Below are 23,610 nucleotides of genomic sequence, written 5' to 3'. Positions count from 1 at the left end.
AAATGAAGCCAGTATGAGTGTGCTTAAATATGAATGTTCTGAAACATATTATACCCTGTTATGATTGCTGCATTATACTAATACTGCTCTTGCTATCTTTCTTTTCCTCAATCACCATTTCCCTCCCTGCCTCTTTCACTCATTGACTTGACCTTACATCCTCTGTTTGGCCTTCATTTGGCAATGCACATTTCCTTATCATCCTGATTTCAGTCATACCACTCGGATGGATCACAAGTACTGTCACTCCAGTTAGGGGATGTTGCGCCCCCCCATGCCTTAGTTGCATCCTCACAACCTTTCCTGCCCCCAGTCTCTCCTCAAGGCCCTATTAATGTCCACACTGGAGAACACACTGAGTTGTTGTATTTGCCCCAGGGTGGGGCAGGAGTTACTGCATCCCTGTCTCAACAGCCACCCCCAAATGTCATGCATCAGCCTGAACCTATGAACAACTTGTTGCCCCAAGCTCAACTTCCTGTAGTCCACCAACAAACAATTGTGCAGCAACATCAGCAGGTATTATTGGAACAACAAGCCACCTTGCTCCAGCAACATCACATGGAGCAGCAACAGACAGTTAGGTTACAGCAGCAGCAACAATCCAGTTTGACTAAACAACACCAAGCTGGTATGTCTCAACAGCAACAACCACAAGGTAGTTTTTTTCAACCCCAAGTGAGTTTGGTTCAGCAACAGTCCAGTGCTAGTTTGCTTCAGCAACAAATGCAAGCTAGTTTAGTTAAGCAGCAACAACATGCTAGTTTTGTTAAGGCACAACAGGCTAGTTTGGTTCAACAACCACAAGCCACTTTGGTTCAACAGCAAAAACAAGTTAGCTTGGTACAGCATCAGGGTAGTTTTGTTCAGTCCCAAAAACCAAGTTTGGTTCAAGAGCAACCACAAGCTAGTTTCATTCAACAGCAACAACCAGGCACATTTCTCCAGCAGTCTCAAGAGATTCCTTTTCAGTTGCCAGTAGAACAACATCAGGCACATACTACAATGCCACAGCAACCATTCAACCAGCAGCAGCATCCATGTTCACTCCAGCAGTCATTTCCAGCTTTGGCAGAACAAGTCAAGCCATGTCAACAGGTTTATTTGCAGCAGCAAGTAGACCAACAGCAGCAGCAGCAGAATGTCTTGATGCAGCAGCAGCATGCACAGCAGCAAGGTGTTCTACAGCAACAAAAGCAACATCAATTTTATGTACAAACGCAACAGGCTGATCAACAAATGTTGATACAACAGCAGTGTTTACAGACGCAACAGGTGATGCTACTACATCAGAAGAGGGAGCAACAACAGCATGTAATGCAGCTACAACAGGTTGAGGAACAAAATGTTTTATTACAACAGCAACCACAGGTTGACCATCACCAGGCTTTATTACAACAACAGATTGACAGAGAACAACAACAGGCTTTATTACAACAACAACAGGTTGAGCAACAACAACCAGCTGAGCAACAAAAACAGGCTTTATTACACCAGCAAAAGATTGAGAAAACACAGCAGGTAGAGCAACAACATCAGGCTTCATTAAGCCAACAGGTTGAGCAACAACACCAGGCGTTATTGCAGCGACAAAAAGCTTTGCTACAACAACAACAGATTGAACACCAACATCTTCATAAACAGTGTGCCATGCAGCAGCAACAGGTACATCAGCTCCCTGGCATGCAACATCATGTGGAACAAGAGCAGCAACAACCTATATTACAGCAGCAGACAGAAAAGCAGCAGACTATGTTTCAACAGCAGCAGCAAGCTGTACTACACCAACAAACTGATAAACAACAGCAGCATGCTGTGCCACCACAGATGGAGAAACAGCAAGCTATATTGAAGCCATACCACCAGGTTGAGTCGCATCCCCAACTGCAGCAAATGGAGAAGGAGCAAACGGAACAGACCATAATACAACAACCAAGGGAGAACCAGAAGGCAGCGATAATACCAAACGACAAACAAGTTTCAGGTCAAATACAGCAACTGAACTTTTTACCGCAACAAGCAGCTTCATTGCAGCAGCCTCCAGGAACACTTGTTCAAACCCAGACAGATTTGCAGATCACAACTCAAATTTTAGCCCAAAGCCAGACTTCAGTACCAGTACAGGGTACACCCAAGGATCACATTCAGGCCCAAACTCAGTCTCAGGCTCCGGTCCAATCTCAATCCCTACCCCAAAACCCAGTTCAGATATTTGGCAACCCCTTGGTCCAGAGTCGTATCCCAGTGGTACCCCAGGTTCAGGACTCAAGTCAAGTACAAACTATGATCCAGGTTCAAAGTCAATTACAGGCCCAGCTCTCAGTTCAAGGTCAAATCCAAAAGCAGCCTCTAACAGAAGCACCACAACAGAGTCAAGCTCAGTTGTACAGTAACCAACAAGTTCTAACACTGGCCCAAGACCCAGTGCAACACGTTGTTCAGTCTCAGATTCACCAGGCACAAATCCAGGGCCAAGCTCCTCCGTCAGATCAAATTGAGCCCCAGAATCAATCCCAGTGTTGCGTGCCACAGATTCAAGGCCAGATGCAGGTAATTTCCCAAAGCCAAGTCTTGTCTCCAAACCTTGGAAAAGTTCACCAGCCAGCCCCAGCTCATGTGCCCAGCCAGACCCAGCCTCTGGTGTTTGAGCAATCTCAGATTTCAGTACCCACCTATGTAAAGCCTCCGCCCCAAGATTCAGCTGGTGTGCAGCCGACTTTATTCCCACACGATCTGCAGACCACGCAGCATATGCCACAAGATCTAGGAATAGCTGCGCAACACCAGTCGCTTTTGCATTATTCGCAGACGGTGCCATGTCAGGGAGTGACTGGACCTCTTTTTGCAGCAGCCTCTGCCACCATAACTTCTTCATCCTTACCTCCGACCCCCAAGCACCAGCAACCTGGTCAGGGCCAGGTGCAGCCAGTGTTGCAGGCACAGCCAGTGTTGCAGGCACAGCCAGTGTTGCAGGCACACCCATCTGACCAACAGCTGCTACAGGCCTCACAAGTGCAGCAGCAGCCTCAAGTTCATGCAGCCCCCTTACCAACTCAGTCCTCCTCATCTTCATTGCCCGTTCATCCTCAAGTTGGCCTCCATCAGTCACCCTTGATCCCACCAGGTCATTTGACCCAGTCCCCTTCCAAAACAGCTCCTCCCCTGTACAGTCAGGTAGGGGCTGGCCTGCTGTCTTCCCCACAGCACCAGCACACACAGATGCACGTCCAGGCTCATGCTCATTCTTGCACACAGACACATATTGAGCCTTTGATGGGAAGTACCGAACATGCACTCTCCAATCCCCTTGGCCCTGTCCAATCCCCACAGGCTCCTTCCGTTTCACCCATCCTTCCCACCACCTTGTCCTCCATTCCTGTTGCTGAGCCTGGCTTGAACCAGCCCCCTCCACCAGAAGTGCAATTAGTCCAGTCTGGGGTGGCGAGGGGCGTCAACCACACCTCCCCACCTCCTTCCACTGCTTTCCAGTCCTTCAGCTCTAATTTGCCCCTGCTGCCCTCGTCTTCATTACCAGACTGTGAACCTGCCTTGCTGGCCATCGCTAAGGTACAGCCCACACACAACATGACTGTTAGTTGCATGTACTGAAGAAGCCCTCTGACACCCGCAGCCTAATGGCATGTAACTTAACCAGTTGTACCATGACCTGCCTTTACTTTTACAGCATACGAGTGCATATAGACACGGCTTGCATAGCATTTTCTGATAATTTGGGTAAAACTGTGTTTAATCATCTCTTTACTTTTTTGTTTTGTCTTAATGATTTTCTTTTTTTCCCTGACTTTTTACAGCTGTGATTGTTTCAATTTATTTATCTTTTTCTTGAGTCAGAGTTTCGACGGCCAGACATTTTTTGCTTTACATTCTGAAGTAACCCCATTTAAACAAAATAAGCCATGGTCAATAAATTGCCTGCTGTGTCAATGTGCCCTTGTGGTGTTTTATATGTATCTGTTCTGTGTATTTGTCTCTTTCGACCATACAGGATACTCAAGCACAGTCTGGTACAGAAAAACAGCCATCATCCAGGTTTGTTTACTGATCATATCTTCATTGGTACTGTCCTTGGTTTATCGGTTAAACCGTTTGTACATCCTTAATATAAAATACACATTTGAGTAAAAGTTTGGATATTATCTGGATATCTGCATGAATGACTCTAAACTGTTATTATTTATTAATAACATAATACTATTTATTATTGTCATAAAAATAAAAGTTCTTTAAATGGCGTACAACATTTTATATTGCTATACCTCTATTGGAAAAAGGTATGTGGCTTACTTGGAGTCACATGTTCCAAGCAATACAAGCGTGTTTGTGTTCATCTGCCATTTATAAAAACCATGCAAGTTTGTAATTGTAGGCATCAATTGCACTTAAAACCTGCTATGTGTCTTAGTTTACAATGAGAAAATCACTGAACAAGAGTGATGCTGATCTTCACTTCTAGCCATGTGTTTACTCCCTATTCCATGCATGTAGTTCTGAGTACTCTCTTGCCCAGAGAAAGTCACGATCAGACATGGTGGTAGCCATCTTGCTGGAGCTGTTATAACACTGATTCTGGTTTCATTTATTCCTTCTTAGCTGTGCTTCTGTCACTGGGGATGAACTAAATCTCCAGTTGGGAAATGGGAAGATGGAGAGGATGAAATCCCAGAGGAGATCTTCCTATCAGAGAGTTGAGAAGGTCACACACTTCCAGCTGAGCATGCTTCAGGTATACAGGACAGGTCTTAATGAGCTGCTCGTGAGGCCACTTGTTGCTACAACTGGCACTCGTGATTCCCACCTATACAGAAGGGGCATCTCCCTTTCTTCCCTCCAGGTATCTAGCAGTGGAGACAACATGGTGGAGTGTCAGCTGGAGACCCACAGTAACAAAATGGTCACCTTCAAATTTGATACTGAGGGCGATGCCCCTGAAGACATTGCGGATTGTATGGTGAGAAGCCGCCACGTTCAGGGAGAGAGAACTTATAAAACAGAAATTATTGTATGAGTACTGTACATTCACATGATTATACTGATTGTGAAAGAGTTGCTTATATATGAGATCCATTCTGTACAGGTGGAGGAAGATTTTGTCCTAGAGTCAGAAAAGGAAAAATTTGTAGAAGAGTTGAAGACAATCGTCACACAAGCACTTGAAATTCTTCACTCTCAGTCACAGGTCAGTATATCCGGGCTGCATAGCCATTTGAACTTCTAGTTCTTTTTGAGCCAGTTATATCTCTTGTTCAAATATTCACTTTGTCCCTATAAATAGTAAATTCCGAAAGTCTCAATATTTTTTTCATTCTACTAGAAAACTCGAAAACAGAAATTCAGCTAAAAGGAAAGTCTTTTGTAATGCTTTAAAATCAAATAACTTTACATTTACTGTTGAAACATTGTCAAACCACCATTCTTAATGATACACATCACCATTTTTAGAAGGTTATCATTTTAAATTTTATTCCCCAGTCTTTGGGCAATACATATGGTTTTAACACCAGTTTGCCACCGTAGATGCTTTTGGTAAGGTGATAACTCAAAAATCATTTGACAGTTCTTTTAAACTTGCACAGGCATTGAGTGAGAAAATTAAACTATTTAAATTTTGAGACAAATTATCCCAAAATTGAAGCAGTGTCACAAAATAATTGCAAAAAAGGGCAGTTTTGCTACTTGTATCCTGTTAAAACGATAACTAAAAAACTGTTTAATGGAGCCTTTGTACAGGTACCAAACTAGAAATGATTCATTTTAAGACAGATTGCTCTAAAATTGAAGCAGTACTACATATAGTGATATCAGAAAAAGGTAGTTTTAAACCGTTAGTGCAATAACTCAAAATGTATTTCACAGATCTTTTTCAACCTTTGCTTATGCGTTGTAAGGGTAAAGATCCAAACCTGCTCAATTTTTGACACAAATAGTACCAAAACCGAATCAGTGCCACATAGTGATAGCAAAGAGAAAGCCAGGTCAGAAACTTGATCTTTTCCAAACTGGGTGAAGATTTGGACATGTGCAAATTATGAGATAAATCACACCAAAACTGAAGAAAGTGACGGCAAAAAGAAGGATGGGTTGATCACAGGCTTAACTTTGTGAATAGAATAACTCTATTTGTTGTTATTACTTTGTTCACTTGATTTGATCTGAGTGAAAAAGATCTGTCAAATACTTTTTGAGTTATCATGCTAATGGGATCAAATGTCTGTGTGGTGTGTTATGTGCGCCTGTCTAGGGGGCTGGGGAGTAACAGAATAGATGTGCGGGTGGATGTGTGGAGTGGAGGAATACAAACACAGTGCACAAAATAGGTAGTATAAACAGAGTGTGTATTTACAAGTTTGTTCATTACACTGTATTTACAAATTTCAAGTGACCCCAGCCAGTACAACAAAGGAAACAGTCTGTCACACTGAATCTCAAACAAACTTATCTACGGAAGAAAAATTAAACTAAAGACAATCACTCTCGCTATCTCCCTATCCAAATATACAAAGAAAACGCAAGTCACTCTTTACTCAATACACTATACATGATACACACTCAAAGGCATCAAAACCAGTGGCTAGACCTAATTGTCTTCGGGAGCACAGGCAAAAATGAGCGGTACACAGAAAAGACAAATATCCGAGACAAGTGACCAAAACCAGGGGCAAGGCAAAACATGATAAACCTACCAAAGTCATACATGAGCAATTACATCAGAATGAAGCACCGACTACAAGTGAAAGCAAACCAACAAGAGGCTCCTCAGCAGTAGCATCCGCAGTCCTTTTGCAGAGGTCCTGGAACTGACGACAACTGATGTACATTGGGTGGAGACTGGGGTGGAACCCCCTCATACCGCAGCATTTCGTTCAAGAAACAACCTTACACATGTACAAAAGCTTATAGCACATGCCACGAAATCCTACGGCCCATAACAGGCATATTTGGTTAAAATTGTTTAAGTGTTTTCATGACAAATGCAAATATGGACCTAAATGGTTACTGTAGTTCAGACTAGAATGTACAATTATTGATGATGTAGTTCTAGTAGGTGCCATTAAGACAATACTGACCTGATTTAAATGGTATGCCTGTGTCTAAGTGGAGATGCATTATAGAAATAATTTGGAGACAAGGACACAATTTGGTTTCTCGGTGAGTACAATGGCTCATATGTGAAGAGCGGATTAATATATCTCATGGTCATGGTTAGCTTATGCTGAGCACATGGAGCTTTTTTTCCTGGCTAACGACATACACCGTAACAAGCAAGTTCCCATGATGCTGAGCGTGATGGGAGCTTCTACTCGGAGGCTGCCGAGGAACCTGGTTCGGCCAAATAAACCAAAAGACAACACCATTCAATAGATTGCTGAAACCTTGTGGAATCTTTTTGAGCCAAATCCATCATCAGTAGTTACACAATTTTAATTCAATGGGTGTAGCCACTGAGCTAATGAAACAATTAATCAGTTTGCTGCCGAGTTGAAGAAATGTCTGCTTAACTGCAATTTTAGCACTACGCTGGACCAAGTGCTGCCAGATCAGTTTGCTAGCAGAATGAAAAGTAAAGGTTACCATAGATTGCTTTCAGAGACCGATTTAACATTTGCAAGAGCACTCGAAATTGTTCTTAGCATGGAGATGGCTGACAGAAACACACGGCAGCAAAGGAAAATGGATGAGGTGGTCACAAATGTCCATGAAGTGGCCGGGAAATAGAACAGGCCATGTTACAGATGTGGAAGTAGGAATTGCATTGCTGGGGAATGCTATTTTAAGGACACTAAATGCCATATCTGTGACAAAGTGGGACTTATAAAAAAAAAGGCGTGTCGAGCTACAGTAAGAGACTCAAGTGGATGCCTGTGAACCAAACGAAACGAAACAGAAAAGACACGGCAGGTATTTGCAGACAGAATTAGGAATATTTTTTGATGTTTTATATGACTGGTGGAGCTGAGCAGCCAGTCAAGGTACTGTAAATAAAATGTGTGCATGGAAATAGACTGTACTGCAGTTAGTATAATATCTCCAGAAATGTGCGAGTGGGAGTTTGTGCATCTGCCACTAGAGGGCACTGGTGTGAACTTCAAAACATACATGGGAGAGAATATTCCTGTTTTAGGGTGGTTTATGAGGGCTAAGGAGTAGATCTCCCACTGGTAGTAGTGAAGAATGCAGGTTCTGCCCTCTGGGGACAGGATAGGACTTAAAACTCAACTGGACATTAATAGGTTGGGTGAACAAAGTGAAAGACTAGGGGTCCAGCTCTGAGGACTGAAGTGTTAGATATGTATCCTGATGTGATCAGTGAAGAAACTAGGCACACTCAAAGGCATTAAAGCCAGATATCGACCCTAAGCTTCATAAGAGTACAGCCTTGCTATTTGCCATGAAAGAGCATGTGGATAAAAAACTAGACAAGTTTGTGAAGGTCAGCATAATCACTTTTGTTAAACATAATGAGTAGGGACATGTCTGTTGTGACAGTGGTCAAAAGGGATGGGACAGTTTGCTTATGCAGGAACTATAAAATAACAGTGAACCAGGTAGCAGAGACTGAAATATACCCCTTGCCTCACATAGAGAATATCATGGCCACACTAAGCAACAGAAAAATATTTTCTTAAAATTAACCTAGCTGCATCTTATCAGCAAGTGTTTTTACTGATAATGATTTGAAAAAGTTCATGACCATAAACACACACACGTGTACAACAGGCTAGTTTTTGTCATCAGCTCAACACCCTCCCATTTTTCAACAGATAATGGAGAACTTGATGAAAGACTTGGATGTGGTTGCCTATTTAGATGACTTATTAATAATGGCCAATGATAAACAATCACATATGCATAATCTTGAAAAAGTCTGCATTGCCTTCAGGATAGTGGCCTGCGGGAACAAAAATCCAAATGTGAGTGTGGCAAAAGGCAGATCGAGTATCTAGGCCATGTTTTGGATGGAAATGGGATTCACCCTTCAAGCTACAAAATGAGAAGCATCCAGGAGGCTTCTGTTCCAACCAAAGTGAAGGAACTTTTTTAGGCTTTTTTAGCCAAAACTACAGCTCAAAAAGCCATGAAAAATGATGCAATTCATAGGAATTGTTGCGGCATCTATGCAAAATTATTGCATTACTAGCACACAAATCATAGTACTACGGAGCAAATTTTCTGCTAATATTGGCGGTAAATATGGTGTATTTGGTTAAAAGAAATTTTTGAGTATTTCCATGACAGATGCTAAAATGGACTTACAGTACCAGTGAAAAGTTTGTATACACCTACCCATAGAAAAGATTATTTGTACATTCTCTTCATTTTACAATAATTATACAGACATCAAAACTATTAAATCACATATAATATATTGATAAACGTATTGGGACACCCCTCCAAATTATTGAATTCAGGTGTTCCAATCACTTCCATAACTACAGATGTAAAAAAGCAAGCACCTAGGCATGCAGACTGCTTCTGCAAACGTTTTTGAATGAATGGGTCACTCTTAGGAGCTCAGCAAATTCAAGCATGCTACCGTGATAGGATGTCACCATTCGTAAAATTTCTTCGCTACTAAATATTCAATTGTTAGTGGTATTATAACAAAATGGAAGCAATGGGGAACCAGCAGCTCAGCCAAAAAGTGGTAGGTCACGTAAAATCACAGAGCGGGGACAACACATGCTGAGGCACACAGTGTGCAGAAGTCGCCAACTATCTGCAGAGTCAATAGCTACAGACCTGCAAACTTTGTGTTTGCCTTGAGATTAGTTCAAGAACACTGCGTAGAAAATGTCATGGAATGGGATTCTATGGCTGAGAAGCTGCATCCAAGCCTTCCATCACCAAGTGCGGTGCAAAGCATTGGATGCAGTGGTGTAAAGCACGCCAACACTGGACTCTAGAGCAGTGGAGACGTGTTCTCTGGAGTGACAAATCACGCTTCTCTGTCTGCCAATCCAATGGATGAGTCTGGGTTTGGCGGTTGGCAGGAGAGCAGTACTTGCCTGGCTGCATTGTGCCAAGTGTAAAGTTTGGTGGAGGGGGAATTATAGTGTGGGGTTCTTTTTCTGGGGTTGGGCTTGGCCCCTTAGTTCCAGTGAAAGGAACTGTTAATGCTGCAGCATTCAAAGCCATTTTGGACAATTTCATGTTCCCAACTTTGTGTGAACAGTCTATTGATGACCCCTTCTTGTTCCAAAATGACCACCGCACCAGTGCACAAAGCAAGATCCATAAGGACATGGATAAGCGAGTCTGGTGTAGAGGAACTTGACTGGCCTGCACAGAGCCCTGACCTCATCTCGATAGAACACCTTTGGGATGAATTAGAGCGGAGACTGCGAGCCAAGCCTTCTTGTCCAACATCAGTGCCAGACCTCACAAATGCTCTCCTGGAAGAATGGTCAAAAATTCCCATAAACACACTCCTAATCCTTGTGGACAGTCTTCCCAGGAGAGCTGAAGCTGTTATAGCTGCAAATGGCGGGCCAGCTCCACAATATAGTGTATATGAGATGATGCACTGACCAAAAAAAAATTTGTTGGGGGGGGGAGTGGGGCAGCTTGGTATTCAGAAGGTTGCCGGTTCAAATCCTGTGAACTAGTAATAAGATGCATCAAATACTCTTTGACTTATCCTATTCACAAAGTTAAGTGTTTTCTGCTTTCACCCTTACCCTTGCTACCATGAAGTGGTGTTGCTTCAGTTTTGGGGCGATCTGTCTCAAAATTTATGATTCCAGTTCGGCACCAATACAGTGTCTCTATAAAGTTTGAAAAAATTCAAAAACTTTCTGAGTTATCATCTTAACAGGATCAAATGTCAAAACTGCCCCTCAATTTTATTTTCGCTAAGTGGTGCTGCATCAATACAATACATGTTATCCTGTTTCCTCCGCATATGGTATGTGCAGACATCAGTGTATGTAAATGTCAGTTATAATTGTGGTACATGGTCACTACTGTACCTCCAACAACTACAAAGTGTAATACTTTCTTGGTTGACTCTCTGAGGTAGTATGCAGTATAAAAAGTTTGTGAACCACTGCTTTAGATGGCCCGTGACATGTTTTTAAATCATAATTAAATCATTATTTTAACATTAGAATCAATCCTCAAATGAAAACATTCAGGTTGAATGACTCGGTATTCAAGCGAGAATACCAGGGAAGTATTCCCAGATTTCCAAATCTGAGTTCAAATGGAATGGGGGTCAAAAGTTGGAGCTGGGAAAGACGTCACACCTGAGTTAACCATGTTGCAGTACAAGAAGTCAGAAAGCCATATAGCAATACAATAGCAATAGATGAGTTTCTGTTTTTGAATTTTAATTTATTTTGTCTTTTAAAAATGTGCAAATAAGCATCTGTTACATTTTGTTACACAGTTGACAATTTTTCTTAATTGTGTTTGCAGTTTTAGTAATACATTTCAAAAGAAATTCAGTTTTCCCTACTGTACCAAAATTGATACTTTATTGATCCCCTGTAGGGAAATTATCTTTACAGATCTGGCCTTTAGGTTTCACATATGTGATCTAGACAGCATACTGTATGTGTTGAGTGGCAGGAGTTTCAATTGTACTGACATCTTTACATTCACTTCTGCATAGACTGGTTCCATGGAGCAGCTGCATGTGACCACCCCCGCATCCACTAGCAGTAGGTATTCTTCTCTCTTTCCCAAGTCGGATTTATAAATGATTTATGGTATCTGATTACATATATGTGAGTGAATACTGGGGTACATCTCTTATGTATGTACTGGTAACCATGGTTACAAGGTTGCAAAGGGTGACATCTAGCATGTAATATTGAATTTATTTTTAACACTGCTATTAAGTTGATATAAAAATAAATATGCTTTATTTGATTACCCAAGAGATTCCTCCTGGCTGACTCCACCTTGCCGGCGTCTTTCTTTCAGTGGATTCAGTGTCCCAGTCTTCCCCTGTGGGTCGCTGGCGATTCTTCATCAACCAGACAATCCGTCATCGGGATGCCCACTGTAATCAAGGAACCTTATCACCTCCCCCTGCTGGAGAAAGTCAGATATTACACAATGTGGACATGACCATCCAAAATGGTAGGAATCTGTACATATTTAACTGCATTGATCCGGTATGACACTTGAAAAGGCTGACATGTTCCTGGGGGTATTTAAAAAAAAATAACTGTTGTCCCTGCAGATTGTGAAGCTCCACAGAGGTCTGGATCCTTCAGTGGTGTCAGTGTTCCTCCAGTTCCTACCTCCAGTGTTTCTGTTTCCACTGTTTCTGCCCCAGCTTCAATGTCTGCCCCAGCCATTGGCGCCACTGCCTCTGACTCTACTGCTTGTGAATCAGTTTCTGTCTCTAGTAGTGTTGCCGCTATCCCAGCACCTGCCGATCAACCCTCTAGGGCCACAATTTCCAGTTCAACATCTGACTCTGATACCAACCTCTCAAATGTTGCCCCTGCCACTGCGAGCTCTATAGCTGTGCTTACTCCATACCCTGTCTCTTGTGTGTATGGCACTGTGGCTGTTGGGAAATCATCCCCATCAGAGCAGTCTATGCCCCAAAGTGACGAGGTTGAACATTTCATGTCCACTCTAGTCCATCCTGTCCCTGCCGCTAACCACACATCTGCACAGCCAGAGCAGACCTCAGAACTCACGGAGAACTCACTGCAAGACCACCCTAAGAACTGGACAGAAGGCCCCCCAGCAACAAGACCGGTGGCAGAACAGCAGATATCACAAATGCAGCAAATAAAAGAGCAGCTGCCCACTGCATATCAGCAAGAGCAGCAGCAGTCACTGCAACAGGTAGGCTGGGAGCAGACCCTACAGAAACAGCCTCTCCTGCAGACTGGCCTTGAACAGGTACAGCAGCAGCAAGCTTTACTTGAGCATCTGCACAGAGAGAAGCTTGAGCAGCTGCAGCAGACCCTGTCACATCAAACGCAGCAGTCAGGACCACAGCAACAGCATGGTCACGGGGCTCTGGATGGGGCGCATCAGCAGCAGATTGCGCAGACGCATCAGTCACTCCACCTTGAACAGATGCAGCATCAGCTGGTAAATATAGAGCAGATGCAAAAGGAACAAAAAGAGGCATCGCAGCTCCCGCTTGTGGCACAGCAGCAGCAACCAGTACAGCTCCCCCAGCAGCTCTCCCTGTATTTCCCTGTGGAGCAGTGTGTCACTCAGCAGCAGCCCCCGTGGCCCATACAGGAGCAACAAGTGGCAGAGGATGCAGCCAGTCCTTCAGGCCCGCCACTGCCTTTCTCTAATCCCCCTCAGCCTGCCTCCACTCCTGCGGGCCCCTCTGACCCCCCACTTCCCTCAGTCACTCAGACCCTTACTCCCTCCCCAGCACAGCCCTCTTCTGTGGGAGAGTCGGACAGTGAGGGCCCACCTAAGATTGAATATGTAGACAACCGTATCAAAACTCTGGACGAGAAGCTGAGGAATCTGCTGTACCAGGAGTACAGCACCGGGGTCCCAGTTGCAGCGAGTTCTGCCATAGCTCCAGCTGCACTCCTCTCTTCTGCTATGCCAGGCTTATTGGTGCCAGAGGGGGAGGAGCCATCTGAGCCCCTCCAGAGCCGCCCTCCCGTCCCACCTCCAGCCTCATCCTCCGACACCTCTCCTCATTCTTCCTCATCCACCTCCTCTTCATCTACTTCACGATCCTCCTCAACTTCCCCTGATGCAGAGGGACAGCCTGGTGCTGAAGAGGCGGTGTCGGACCACAGGGTCCCTGAGGCCACCTCAGCGGCAGTTGAGCACCAGCCGGTGGGGGCCTTCTCCTCAACCTCTCCACCCCACTCCCTGCTTCTGCCTTCACAGGAGGAGTCAACCACAGCCCCGAGTCTGCCCTCTGAGGCCGCCGTGTGTGTAAGTGCTGTGGGAAGGGTGCTATGCGTGCTGTCACTGAGTGGGGGAGCCATGTCACTGCAGTCAGTAACGCTGATACGGTGCCGTTGACCCAGTATCGTCTTTTTTACTATCGTCTTCGTTTCTGTTAAACTGTGGAGATGTAGGTGTTAGCAGTGGCGGCAGCAGGGGGGCCATGTATACTGCGACATCATTTCCATGGCCCTGGTTGTTAGTATATAAATAAGCATGTATTTTCATTTCAGTACATATATATCAGATTCTTTGAATGGTCAACTGACGGTATGGATTTTTATGTACTTATCTTGCTGCCTATGTATCCAGTTCTTAATGGCTTTTTGCTCTACCATGTCTCTCCTACTTTCTGTGTCTCCACAGTCTGCCCCCCTCCCCTCTGAAGACAGCACCCCAGGAGATGCCGCATGGTCCCCCAATCAGCAAGCACCCCCACTACGGCCAGGACAGCAGCAGCACAACGCAGGAGGTGGATATTTTGGCCTAAACCTGACATGTCCTAGTATCAGAAATCCTGTTAGCAAGAGGTCCTGGACTCGCAAATTCAAAAGCTGGGCGGTCAAACTGCGCCACTCCGCCAGCTTGTTCAAGAAGCCCAGAGTGCAGCAAGGTAGCGTCTGCAGAGAGAGAGCGAGAGAGAGCGAGAGAGAGAATGGGGTGTGAGGCACATGTTACCCAAGCAGATGTGCAGACCTGTGCATTAGTCATTAATTGTTAGTACTTGTAACCACATCTTATGCCTTAAACTATATTAAATCAGTAGAATAATTTATAAGCAATTGCATTTCATGCCTTTATCGTGTACTTCAGATTTTATTTTTGAGACTAATATCACCACTTAATATTATTTCATTCAAAGTATATGATTTTTCTGTTTTGTTAGTTATAATGTATTATTGTGCAGTTATTAACATTATTTTCTAGATTTTTTTGTTTCTTTCTGCATGGGTTCCCACCCAGGGGCAAGAACAGTGGAAAGTGTAAAACAGACTATAAATGTGTCAAACAAAAGCTCAGGGATTGGCGACACTTCAGTAGGATTGGCTCCCTGTGTGGATTACTGCACCATCCAAATGTCCAGGACTTGAGACCAGGACCCTTTTCTTCACAGCCACCCAGTTCCGATCCCCACCGAGCGCACTGCCCTCCCCTTTCCCTGCGCACTGTGACAGCATAGCACGGTGATTTAAAGACAGCACAGCAGCACCCAGCTTGCAGGGCTGCTACTTGTGCAGTGATGGAGTCCTGTTATGCTCCATGGATGGGGTCCGCGGGGCAGTGCGGTTTAGTGCTGTGTTGCAGTCCCCAACTCATTCAATTAAAATATTCTTTTGAATGGAAGGTAACATCGCGTGGCATTGCTTGAAGAGTACGCTGACTTTATGAATCAGCAGCTATGCCACTCCCCAAATTAGAGGACTTTACCTTTCATTCAACTGAGGAATTCAAATCATCAGTTGAGTACTGGAACACAACAAGAGCCCTGTGAACTGTGGGGGCTTTGTGAGGCCATGTGACTGAACCCCTCAGCTCCACAAAATCAGCACTATGCTTATAATAAAATAAAGCAGTAATAAAGCTTTTTCTTTCTTTCTTTCTTTCTTTCTTTTTCTTTCTTTCTTTCTTTTTCTTTCTTTCTTTCTTTGTCTATCTGTCTATCTATCTGCATTATAAGAGCCAGTTGTGCTTCATGCATTAATGCATAGTCTATTTCTCATGGTTGTTACAATCCCAACTTCACTGATCCTTTATTGCAGCGAGCACTGTATGTGAGTTATAAGTATGTTACAGCATAGTACATACATATTATACATTACAGTAGACAATGTTCTTTAGTAAATATCCTGTTCTTTCTTACCTGGGTAGGCTTTTGTTAAACTTTCAGTTTTATTCTTTATATTTTTAAGCATTTTTCTGCATGTTGTTAAAAGGACTAACACTAATTTTTGATATGCGTAGGTTAATACATTGCACATGTACATATTAATAATTAATTTTGTAATAATATACAAGTGCCCCATATGTGCGCAGGATGTGGACAAAGGATGAAAGCACCACAGGACATGTGTTGGAATAAAATGTTATTTTGACAAAATAAACACTTGGCAGAATATGTCAAGTTTAGCCCTTTTCGGCAAGTTTTGTGCCATAAATCTAGGCTGCCAGGCAGAGAGTGATCAGCTACTGACTAATGATCCATAAATCATTATTATTGACAATCTTGAGAAATATGACATTTTGGGTGTGATACTGTTTCTTAATTAGCTGGGAGTTGTTGGTAATATCAGGCAGTGCTTAAGTGTCCCCTCAGACTGCATTTTTCAAAGGATCATGAATAAGGCACAAGCAAGTGAAGAGGCCTGTAACAGTCTAGTCGTATTTGTGACAGCTTGCTGTACATATAAACTAGCTGAGCTGCCCTGTGAATGTATTACTAAATGTTTCTGTTCAGTAATTTCTTTTGTAAGTCACAGGATAGGTGTAGTGCTACAAAACAAGTTGCCAAGAAATTATTAAATATTCACTTTGTTTAGCATAGTTTCTATTAAACAATTAATTTAGTAAACATTACTATAATTGTAATTAAGAGGTCTTCAGGAACAAAAATCAGAGGAACTGTTAGTATAGATGGATTTAATGAACTGTTGGACCTGAAAAGGGCAGAAGATGTATCTCATGAGCATTGATCTGTCCAGGCCTGTGGCATGCATGAAGAACAAACTGGCCACCATCCATTGCCTTCCTTGGTTCATAATCCTCCACCCAGAGCGTTACTTGTGTGACAATCTCTTTGGAATTGTCTGGGTTCTCATTTCAGAATTCTCAGTTTCATTCAGAAGCAATGAAACAGAAGATTATGCTCATAAAAGAAAAGTGCACCTATCATGCATCACAGTCTCTGACTTTAGAGGCTTCATGCCATTCCTACTACATACAGAAGCCCAAACTTATCGCTGACATCCTGATGGTGTTACATGTTTTGTCCACGACCTGTGTACCTTTTTAGAGCATATATACAGTATGTATATATGATAATCTATCGATTAGCATCACTTTGATTTCAGCAATTGAATAGCTTAAAACAATGGAAAATCAACAATGTAAGAGTAGAACTATATGCATAATATATACTGTATCCATGCACATTCTGTGTATGGAGAATGTGCCCAGAACATCCAACACCATACACAAAACATATGCATGTTTTGCATAAATGTTGTCTGGTGCCTGACATGTAGGATTCTGTGTGTGAGAGGCAGAGTGAATGGGAGGATGATGAGGGGGGTACATATTGACTTGAGTATTGTCTCACTCCCATATCGTGTCTTCATAAGTCCCTTGTATTAAGAAATTAATTTTCCTCCAGCTGTCTCTCATAGTCTGTTCAGTTTAACTTCCCTGCTCCTTTCAGCATGATGTTTTAATGAATTGGCCATTGATGTGTTTCAGGAAAAGAACGTTTTAACTGAAACCAGGCACATTCATATCACTGATATGTTTATATGTAATAAGAATAAATGGAAGTGGTTCAGTACAATAGTTGCTGCGATACCAGACTAACATTTCCTTTTTTTTTGTTTGTGTGTGTATGTGTGTTTTGTACATATCTGTCTGTACATTTTCCCCCTGTTTTTTCATATTCTTGGTGTGTGTACTGTCTTCATATCCACCTTTATTTCATCTGCTGGTATTTGTGTCTGTCAATTTGTCTATGAAACCCACACTTAAAATTTGGGTTATTGTCTGTGTCTATCTGTGTGTCTGTGTTTCTCTCCCCACCCTTCCTCTATCTCTGTCTTATGTTCAGAAAGCAGCAGCCTGTCTCTAAAAGAGGAGAGTGTCACAGCCCATGTGCAAACTCATTCTTCCACAGGCCGTTTTGAGGTAACCATCCGCTGATATCGCTGGATCACCAGTATAGTTGACGGCAGTTTCTTTGACTTGAATGAAAATTGACTGCGATCTCACACTCCGCAGGTAATTCCAGTGCCCCAGCTGCCTGAGGTACCAGCAGCACAGCCGCCTGCACTGCACAAGGATGCTGTTCAGAGGCGAGTTGGCCGCTTCTCCGTAAGCCAGCTGGAAGGTCAAGCGGAAGACGGGCTAACAGACAGCTCCCCCGTGTCGCCTGATGACGAGGCAGAGGAGAAGAGGTGCAAAGTGAAGGACAGGGATAAGGAGAAAAAGAGGCCCCCAGCACCCCCGGTCCTGCTCAGGGGTTACTGCCCATCCCCTCTCGGCAGCAGTGATGATGACGATGGGAGTGGGCTGGAGGATGCAGACCTCCGGAGAGAGCTGCATCGCCTGCGGGAAAAGTGAGGAAAGGAAAACGGGGGTTTATATACATTCTCAAATTATAAAGTCGATCAAACGAGTCCACTGATGATGTGTCGAATCTTTAGGCACATCAAGGAAGTGGTCTCCCTCCAGACCCAGCAGAATTTAGAGCTGCAGGAACTCTACAGGCAGCTGCGGTCCCTCAGAGACCATCGTCTGGCCTTACCTCGATCCCCGCAGCACCATCCAGCTATCTCCCCCATCCTGTCCCCTCGTAGGCCCCGCCCTACAAAAGCCAAGCTCCGCCCCCGGCCCCACTCACACATGGACAACAATGGAGCCACGCATGCTGGTTAACACTAAAACTTTTAATCAATAAATCAATCTGACTGTCTGTCTATCTATCCATCAATTTTGTCCCCCATTTATTTGTTTTGTTTATTCTTGTTGAAAATGTGTTTTTTCTGACTTAAGTTGGGGTACTAGATATATGTTAGACTTTACCCTGCATTTGACAGGTTCATCTTCTCCTAACAGGAAACCAGCAGTCCAGCAGCTTCTCAGGAGGAGAGGAGGGCAGGTGTCACCTCTTCTGCCCCCCGGAATACTCCCCTGTTCCGACAACTGCGAGAGGTGAGGCTCCAAGCCAATTACAACAGAGCCAGGTCTCAATATAGCATGAGCTGAGAGCAGAGGTGGATGATTCAGGTCCAGAAAGTAAAAATCTCAACCAGTTGGTTTAAACCAACCAACTAAGTATAAAAAGTCACAGTCATAGAGTACTCAACTGATTGAAAGTAAGTCATGGTCTGAATTTTTACTTTTTGGTCTTGAAATGTCCACCAAAGTCAGTTATAGTCAATTCCAAACTGACCTGCTCTGACAAGATCGTCAAGCCTTATAAATTTTACTGAACTTACACATCAACTTTTTACACGGCTAATATGGAATTAACTCCTTCCCTTCCCTTGATGTTTATCATTAGACCCCAGCCCCTTACCTCAGGGCTCAAACAATAGGAAGAGCACATTTACGGATGACTTGCATAAACTGGTGGACGACTGGACCAAAGAGACTACAGGTCCAAATCTCCCCAAACCCTCGCTGAATCAGATTAAGCAAATTCAACAAGTGCAGGAAATAGGAGGTTGGAGCCAGCCAGCTGAGGTAAATGCCTAAGCAATTCAAAATACTGCAAAATGTGGAGCATTTGCCCATGATTTTATTCATTTACAGTTAAAGTGTTCTCCTGCTTTAGAGAAGTTCGATGTTGGTATGAACGGTACTTATTTTGCTTCCCTGTATTTTTGTGTTTGGGTCATTTTGCATGTCTTTCTTACAGAATACCACCTCTAGTTGGTTTACGCCTGTTCCCCCGAACATCCCATCAGCCCCTGCACCTGTTGCCAGCTGTTCTGTGTCTCCCCCTCAGATTGGTGTTGGAGGGGTGCCGGTTCTATGGAGTGGAGTGGGGTCAACAGACACACAGCCACTACCAGGACAGCACCACCAAGCGCACACACACTCAGCAGCTCTGGAGGTGCAAGATCTGCATCAGCAATTGCATATGCAGCCTCAACTGTTACACCTCCAGCTGCAACAGACTCCAGTTAACATGTTCCAATTACAACAAAATCCACTTCAATCAAATTCGCAGCAGATACAGGCTCCACTGCTATCTCAGCCCCAGCTGCAGACAGAACATCCCCACCTACCTCAGCAGAATCAACCACAGACTCAGTCAAGCTCTCCTCAGAAGCCCCCTTTGATGTCTGCACTTCCCAGCTCTGGGACTACTTCACACCCTGATGGTTGCACTGGAACAGTGGTGTTTTCATCTTCCTCTTCATCATCTTCATGTTTGTCATCTGCTTTACCTTCTAGTGCCATTTTGCACTCTACAGCCGCAGCCTCAACATTTCCTTTGGGGCAACAGTAGTATAAGGGATTAGGGGGTTAGGGCAGAGTGTGACTAAGAGAGCTGTATGTAAAGGAGCTGGCCAAGTGATAGAACAGAACAGCATTGCGGAGCCACATCATGTGTGTGACGGTCATGGCAATGGATGAGATAATGACTAGATAATGATTCGCTTGAGGCAATAAGGGGAGTGAGGACTTGAGTATGTGGAACAGCAAAAAATGGTTAGACGAAGGAGCCATTGTATAGGCTGCATGCAGAAGGTGCCTTGGTCTTAGGTGTAATGTAAATTAATAGTGTGTATAATGGGTGTGTACGTGTGTGTGTGTGTATGTATGTGTGTGTTCATGACATTTTTTGTCCTTTTTGGAACTGTGTAAAAGTAAAGGTTTTTTTAGCTATACTAAACAGACTTGGGCCTGAACTCTAATCAGAGATATGAAGGAACAAACATTTCCCCCAGTATATATATATCGAAATTTACATTGTGATGCTTATACTGAATGGTCTACATGAATAAAAAGAAGTGCAATTAGTAACTGTTGTTTAAGTTTCACCTGTGCTGTCTTAATTTATGTGTGTTTGGTAAAATATTCCTGAGTAGTGACACTGGGACTACACCCTGACGTTTATAATAAATATAGCACAATGTGTGAATATTGATGACAGCACGGAAAACAGTTACAGCATATCGTTGACTAGCAACCCCTTTTATGTACAGAATCACATGATGCACTATCGTAGTCACAGCATAGTAATTTTTAATAATGTTTTACATTAAAAACTGGTATCATTTTAAGTTAATAGGTTTCTTTATAAAATAAAACAATAGCCTGGTTATTAACATTTTTTGATCCGTTTACGGTGTTAGGAAAGATTTGTAATCAAAATCAAATTCCCACCTATAGTTTATATCAACACAACGTTTCCTAAGCTGAATCTTCATTATTTTATTCTGTAAAATGGTAAGAAAGGATTCCTTTTTATCTACTAAATACACGGTCATTTAGCTAAGAATTTACATACAAAGGGCAAGTTTATTTCAGTTCAGGCCTGGGTTATAAACTGTATTACATAGTTGAATTCAGATTAACCATTTGGTACTGGTGCTTTCACTTATTGTAACATCATCATGGCGTAGATTCCATGCTTGGACACAATGATAAAAATAATCTGCAATGAATCAAAAATTCATTATTTGCATTGATTCATAATCAGAGCCCTTTGTTTCCTTTACTTCCTTGTACATTCCATTAATTTGTATTCTTTTTACTTATTTGGCTTTAGTAAATTTGTATCCACATAATAGACGTGGAAGATATGGCAGATTTAATTTATACTAATCTAGTACGAATCATCTTTTAGAAGTTGGTTAACTCCAAATTGTTTTAAGACCTGATTTTCTCCCAGTCTGTGACACATCATCTGTGTATTAATACTGTATTTTTTTCTTCTTTCAGAAGAACCATCACAACACTGTGATGTAGTGATTTGGAAGATATTGACCATTTTGTACTAAATAGTTGTCCTCTAGGATTATAATAGTGAGATAAGTTTGAAAAAACGGATGATGAAAAGGCTTGTGCAATACAGACAGTTTAGAAGAAACAGAAGCAGCAATGATAAGACTAAGTGATGCTTACACCCAACTTCGTGATGTTTACAGTATTCATCTTTGGAAAAGCATATCCCTGTTCACAATAGAAATTTTTTTTTTCTTAATAATTTATTCATGGTATTTCCGTGAACTCACAGTTTCCAAATAGCATAGATCGCTACTAACAGAGATGAGTTACAAGATCGCCAGGTGATATTCACTAGGTAACTATTAATCTTTCCATTGTACTGCTCTGAAACGATTTTCAAAGTGAAAGAGGTAATTTACCCTGTTCTGAAGTGTTACCAAAATATTTTAAAAGACATTAATTATTTTTATATTTTGGAATGGGGCTGTAAAAATTGTAAAGTTGTGTATTGATAAGTATTTACAATCTGTGATGATGTGCTGAAACTATAAGTTATTAGTCCACAGCTCTACTTCTGGAGTTTCCCCTGGACTATGTTCACTATAGTCTCTCGACTTGTTCATTCTACCTTTTAAGTAAAACTCTTTTGCTGGTTAATTTTGAACAATTTAAGAGAGAGAAAAGTATGTCTGTTATAAGTGATATCTACTGAGGTTCTTTGGTAACTTCAAAACATACCATCTGAGACCCAATGATTTAAAAGTAATAAAAATAAACTACAAAATGTTCATTGCTGGTAATGAAGCCATTGTAAAACTAGCTAATTAAATTCCTGTTTTGTAACTAATTGAAAGAAATTACGGTGTAAAAAAATCAGAGGGAAAATAAAAATGTAAAAACATTGCTATATGGTGTATTATTGTATTACATGAGTGGGCGATACATATGGTTTTGGGACCGGTCTGCTGTCACTGACACTTTCTTGTTAGTGCAATAACTCAAAAAGTTTGATTACGGGTGAAGATGAGGAACTGATGAAAGTTTGAGACAAATTGCACCGAAATTGAAGCAGCACCTCAATGATGTCAAAGTAAAGGGCAGTTTGATCCCCCTTGATTCTGTTAACACAATAATTTAAAAAAAATTCCAAGATATTTTCCCAAAAAGGACCATGATTGCTGCACATGCAGGCCCAGCGGCTCAACTCTCACCCCCAACTCATAGCAATGTAATTCTTATTGTCAATTTATGTCTATTATCTCTGTCTTCGACTTCGTAAAAGTAGGGCCACACTTATACAGTATAAGCAATTCCGGTTACTTTCCACCAGGGATGAAAACACGGATTATACTTCTATTATAGAGTTCATTCCACCTGGGATCCTATGGATCCCAAGGGAGATAGCGGCTTCAATTAGTTTGGTTCTGGGCACAAACAAACCTTCCTACATCTTGATTAAATCACTCACATTAACCAATGGTTTGAGAATGATAAGCAGATGATAAACTTAATGCAGTACATATTCAATGGCAAAAGGTGTCAAAATTTTGCCATCAACTTTGGACCCCGATTGCTGATAATATGTTTAAACATTCCAAAAACTCTGAAGAGATCCCAAAAGATGAACCTCCGCTAACACCGGAGCTGAAGGCAACTTAGGCAATGGGAAGAACCGGCACATCTTCAAGAACCGGTCTATCACTTCAAGAATGACAGTGTTTCCCTGCAACTTAAGGAGGTCCGTGATAAAAATCCATGATGATGTGGGACAATGGTTACTGGGGCACCGGTAGGGGTTGAAGCTTTCAGGGTTTTTGACTGGGCGCATACTAAGCATGAGACAATGTAATTCATAATGCCCTTTCCTAAAGAAACCCACCAGAAGAGGGTTGATCATGGGAAATTGGTAAAAGAGAACTGCATTTACACAGTGCAGGGTGCAGAAGTTAGCATTGTTGACTCACACTTTTGGGACCAAGGTCTGAGCCTCCACCATGGCTCCCTGGGTGTGGAATTTGCATGTTCTCTCCA

The 23,610-nt window shown here is 42.5% G+C and overlaps 1 protein-coding gene across 6 annotated transcripts in view; it reads left to right on the top strand.

Moving 5' to 3' along the window:
- si:dkey-151g10.3 (serine/threonine-protein kinase WNK3) overlaps nt 1-22,482 on the top strand; it is a 64,573-nt gene extending 42,091 nt beyond the window's left edge. For 3 of the 6 annotated variants that reach the window (XM_048983031.1, XM_048983033.1, XM_048983036.1), the window contains 15 exons: nt 214-3,567; nt 4,007-4,050; nt 4,612-4,744; nt 4,853-4,969; nt 5,096-5,197; nt 11,633-11,681; nt 11,947-12,105; nt 12,209-13,902; nt 14,281-14,527; nt 17,726-17,802; nt 17,896-18,233; nt 18,321-18,547; nt 18,733-18,828; nt 19,181-19,362; nt 19,538-22,482. In XM_048983031.1, the coding sequence (XP_048838988.1) occupies nt 214-3,567; nt 4,007-4,050; nt 4,612-4,744; nt 4,853-4,969; nt 5,096-5,197; nt 11,633-11,681; nt 11,947-12,105; nt 12,209-13,902; nt 14,281-14,527; nt 17,726-17,802; nt 17,896-18,233; nt 18,321-18,547; nt 18,733-18,828; nt 19,181-19,362; nt 19,538-20,134 (7,416 nt within the window). In that variant the 3' untranslated portion in view covers nt 20,135-22,482. The remainder of the gene's footprint in view (nt 1-213; nt 3,568-4,006; nt 4,051-4,611; nt 4,745-4,852; nt 4,970-5,095; nt 5,198-11,632; nt 11,682-11,946; nt 12,106-12,208; nt 13,903-14,280; nt 14,528-17,725; nt 17,803-17,895; nt 18,234-18,320; nt 18,548-18,732; nt 18,829-19,180; nt 19,363-19,537) is intronic. The other 3 variants (XM_048983034.1, XM_048983032.1, XM_048983037.1) reach the window with 3 other exon arrangements.
- Nucleotides 22,483-23,610: the final 1,128 nt, after the last annotated feature.

The sequence above is a fragment of the Brienomyrus brachyistius genome, chromosome 18, assembly GCF_023856365.1.
Source record: "Brienomyrus brachyistius isolate T26 chromosome 18, BBRACH_0.4, whole genome shotgun sequence".
In the NCBI taxonomy this organism is placed as follows: domain Eukaryota; kingdom Metazoa; phylum Chordata; class Actinopteri; order Osteoglossiformes; family Mormyridae; genus Brienomyrus; species Brienomyrus brachyistius.
This window is presented reverse-complemented; position numbering and strand designations above follow the sequence as displayed.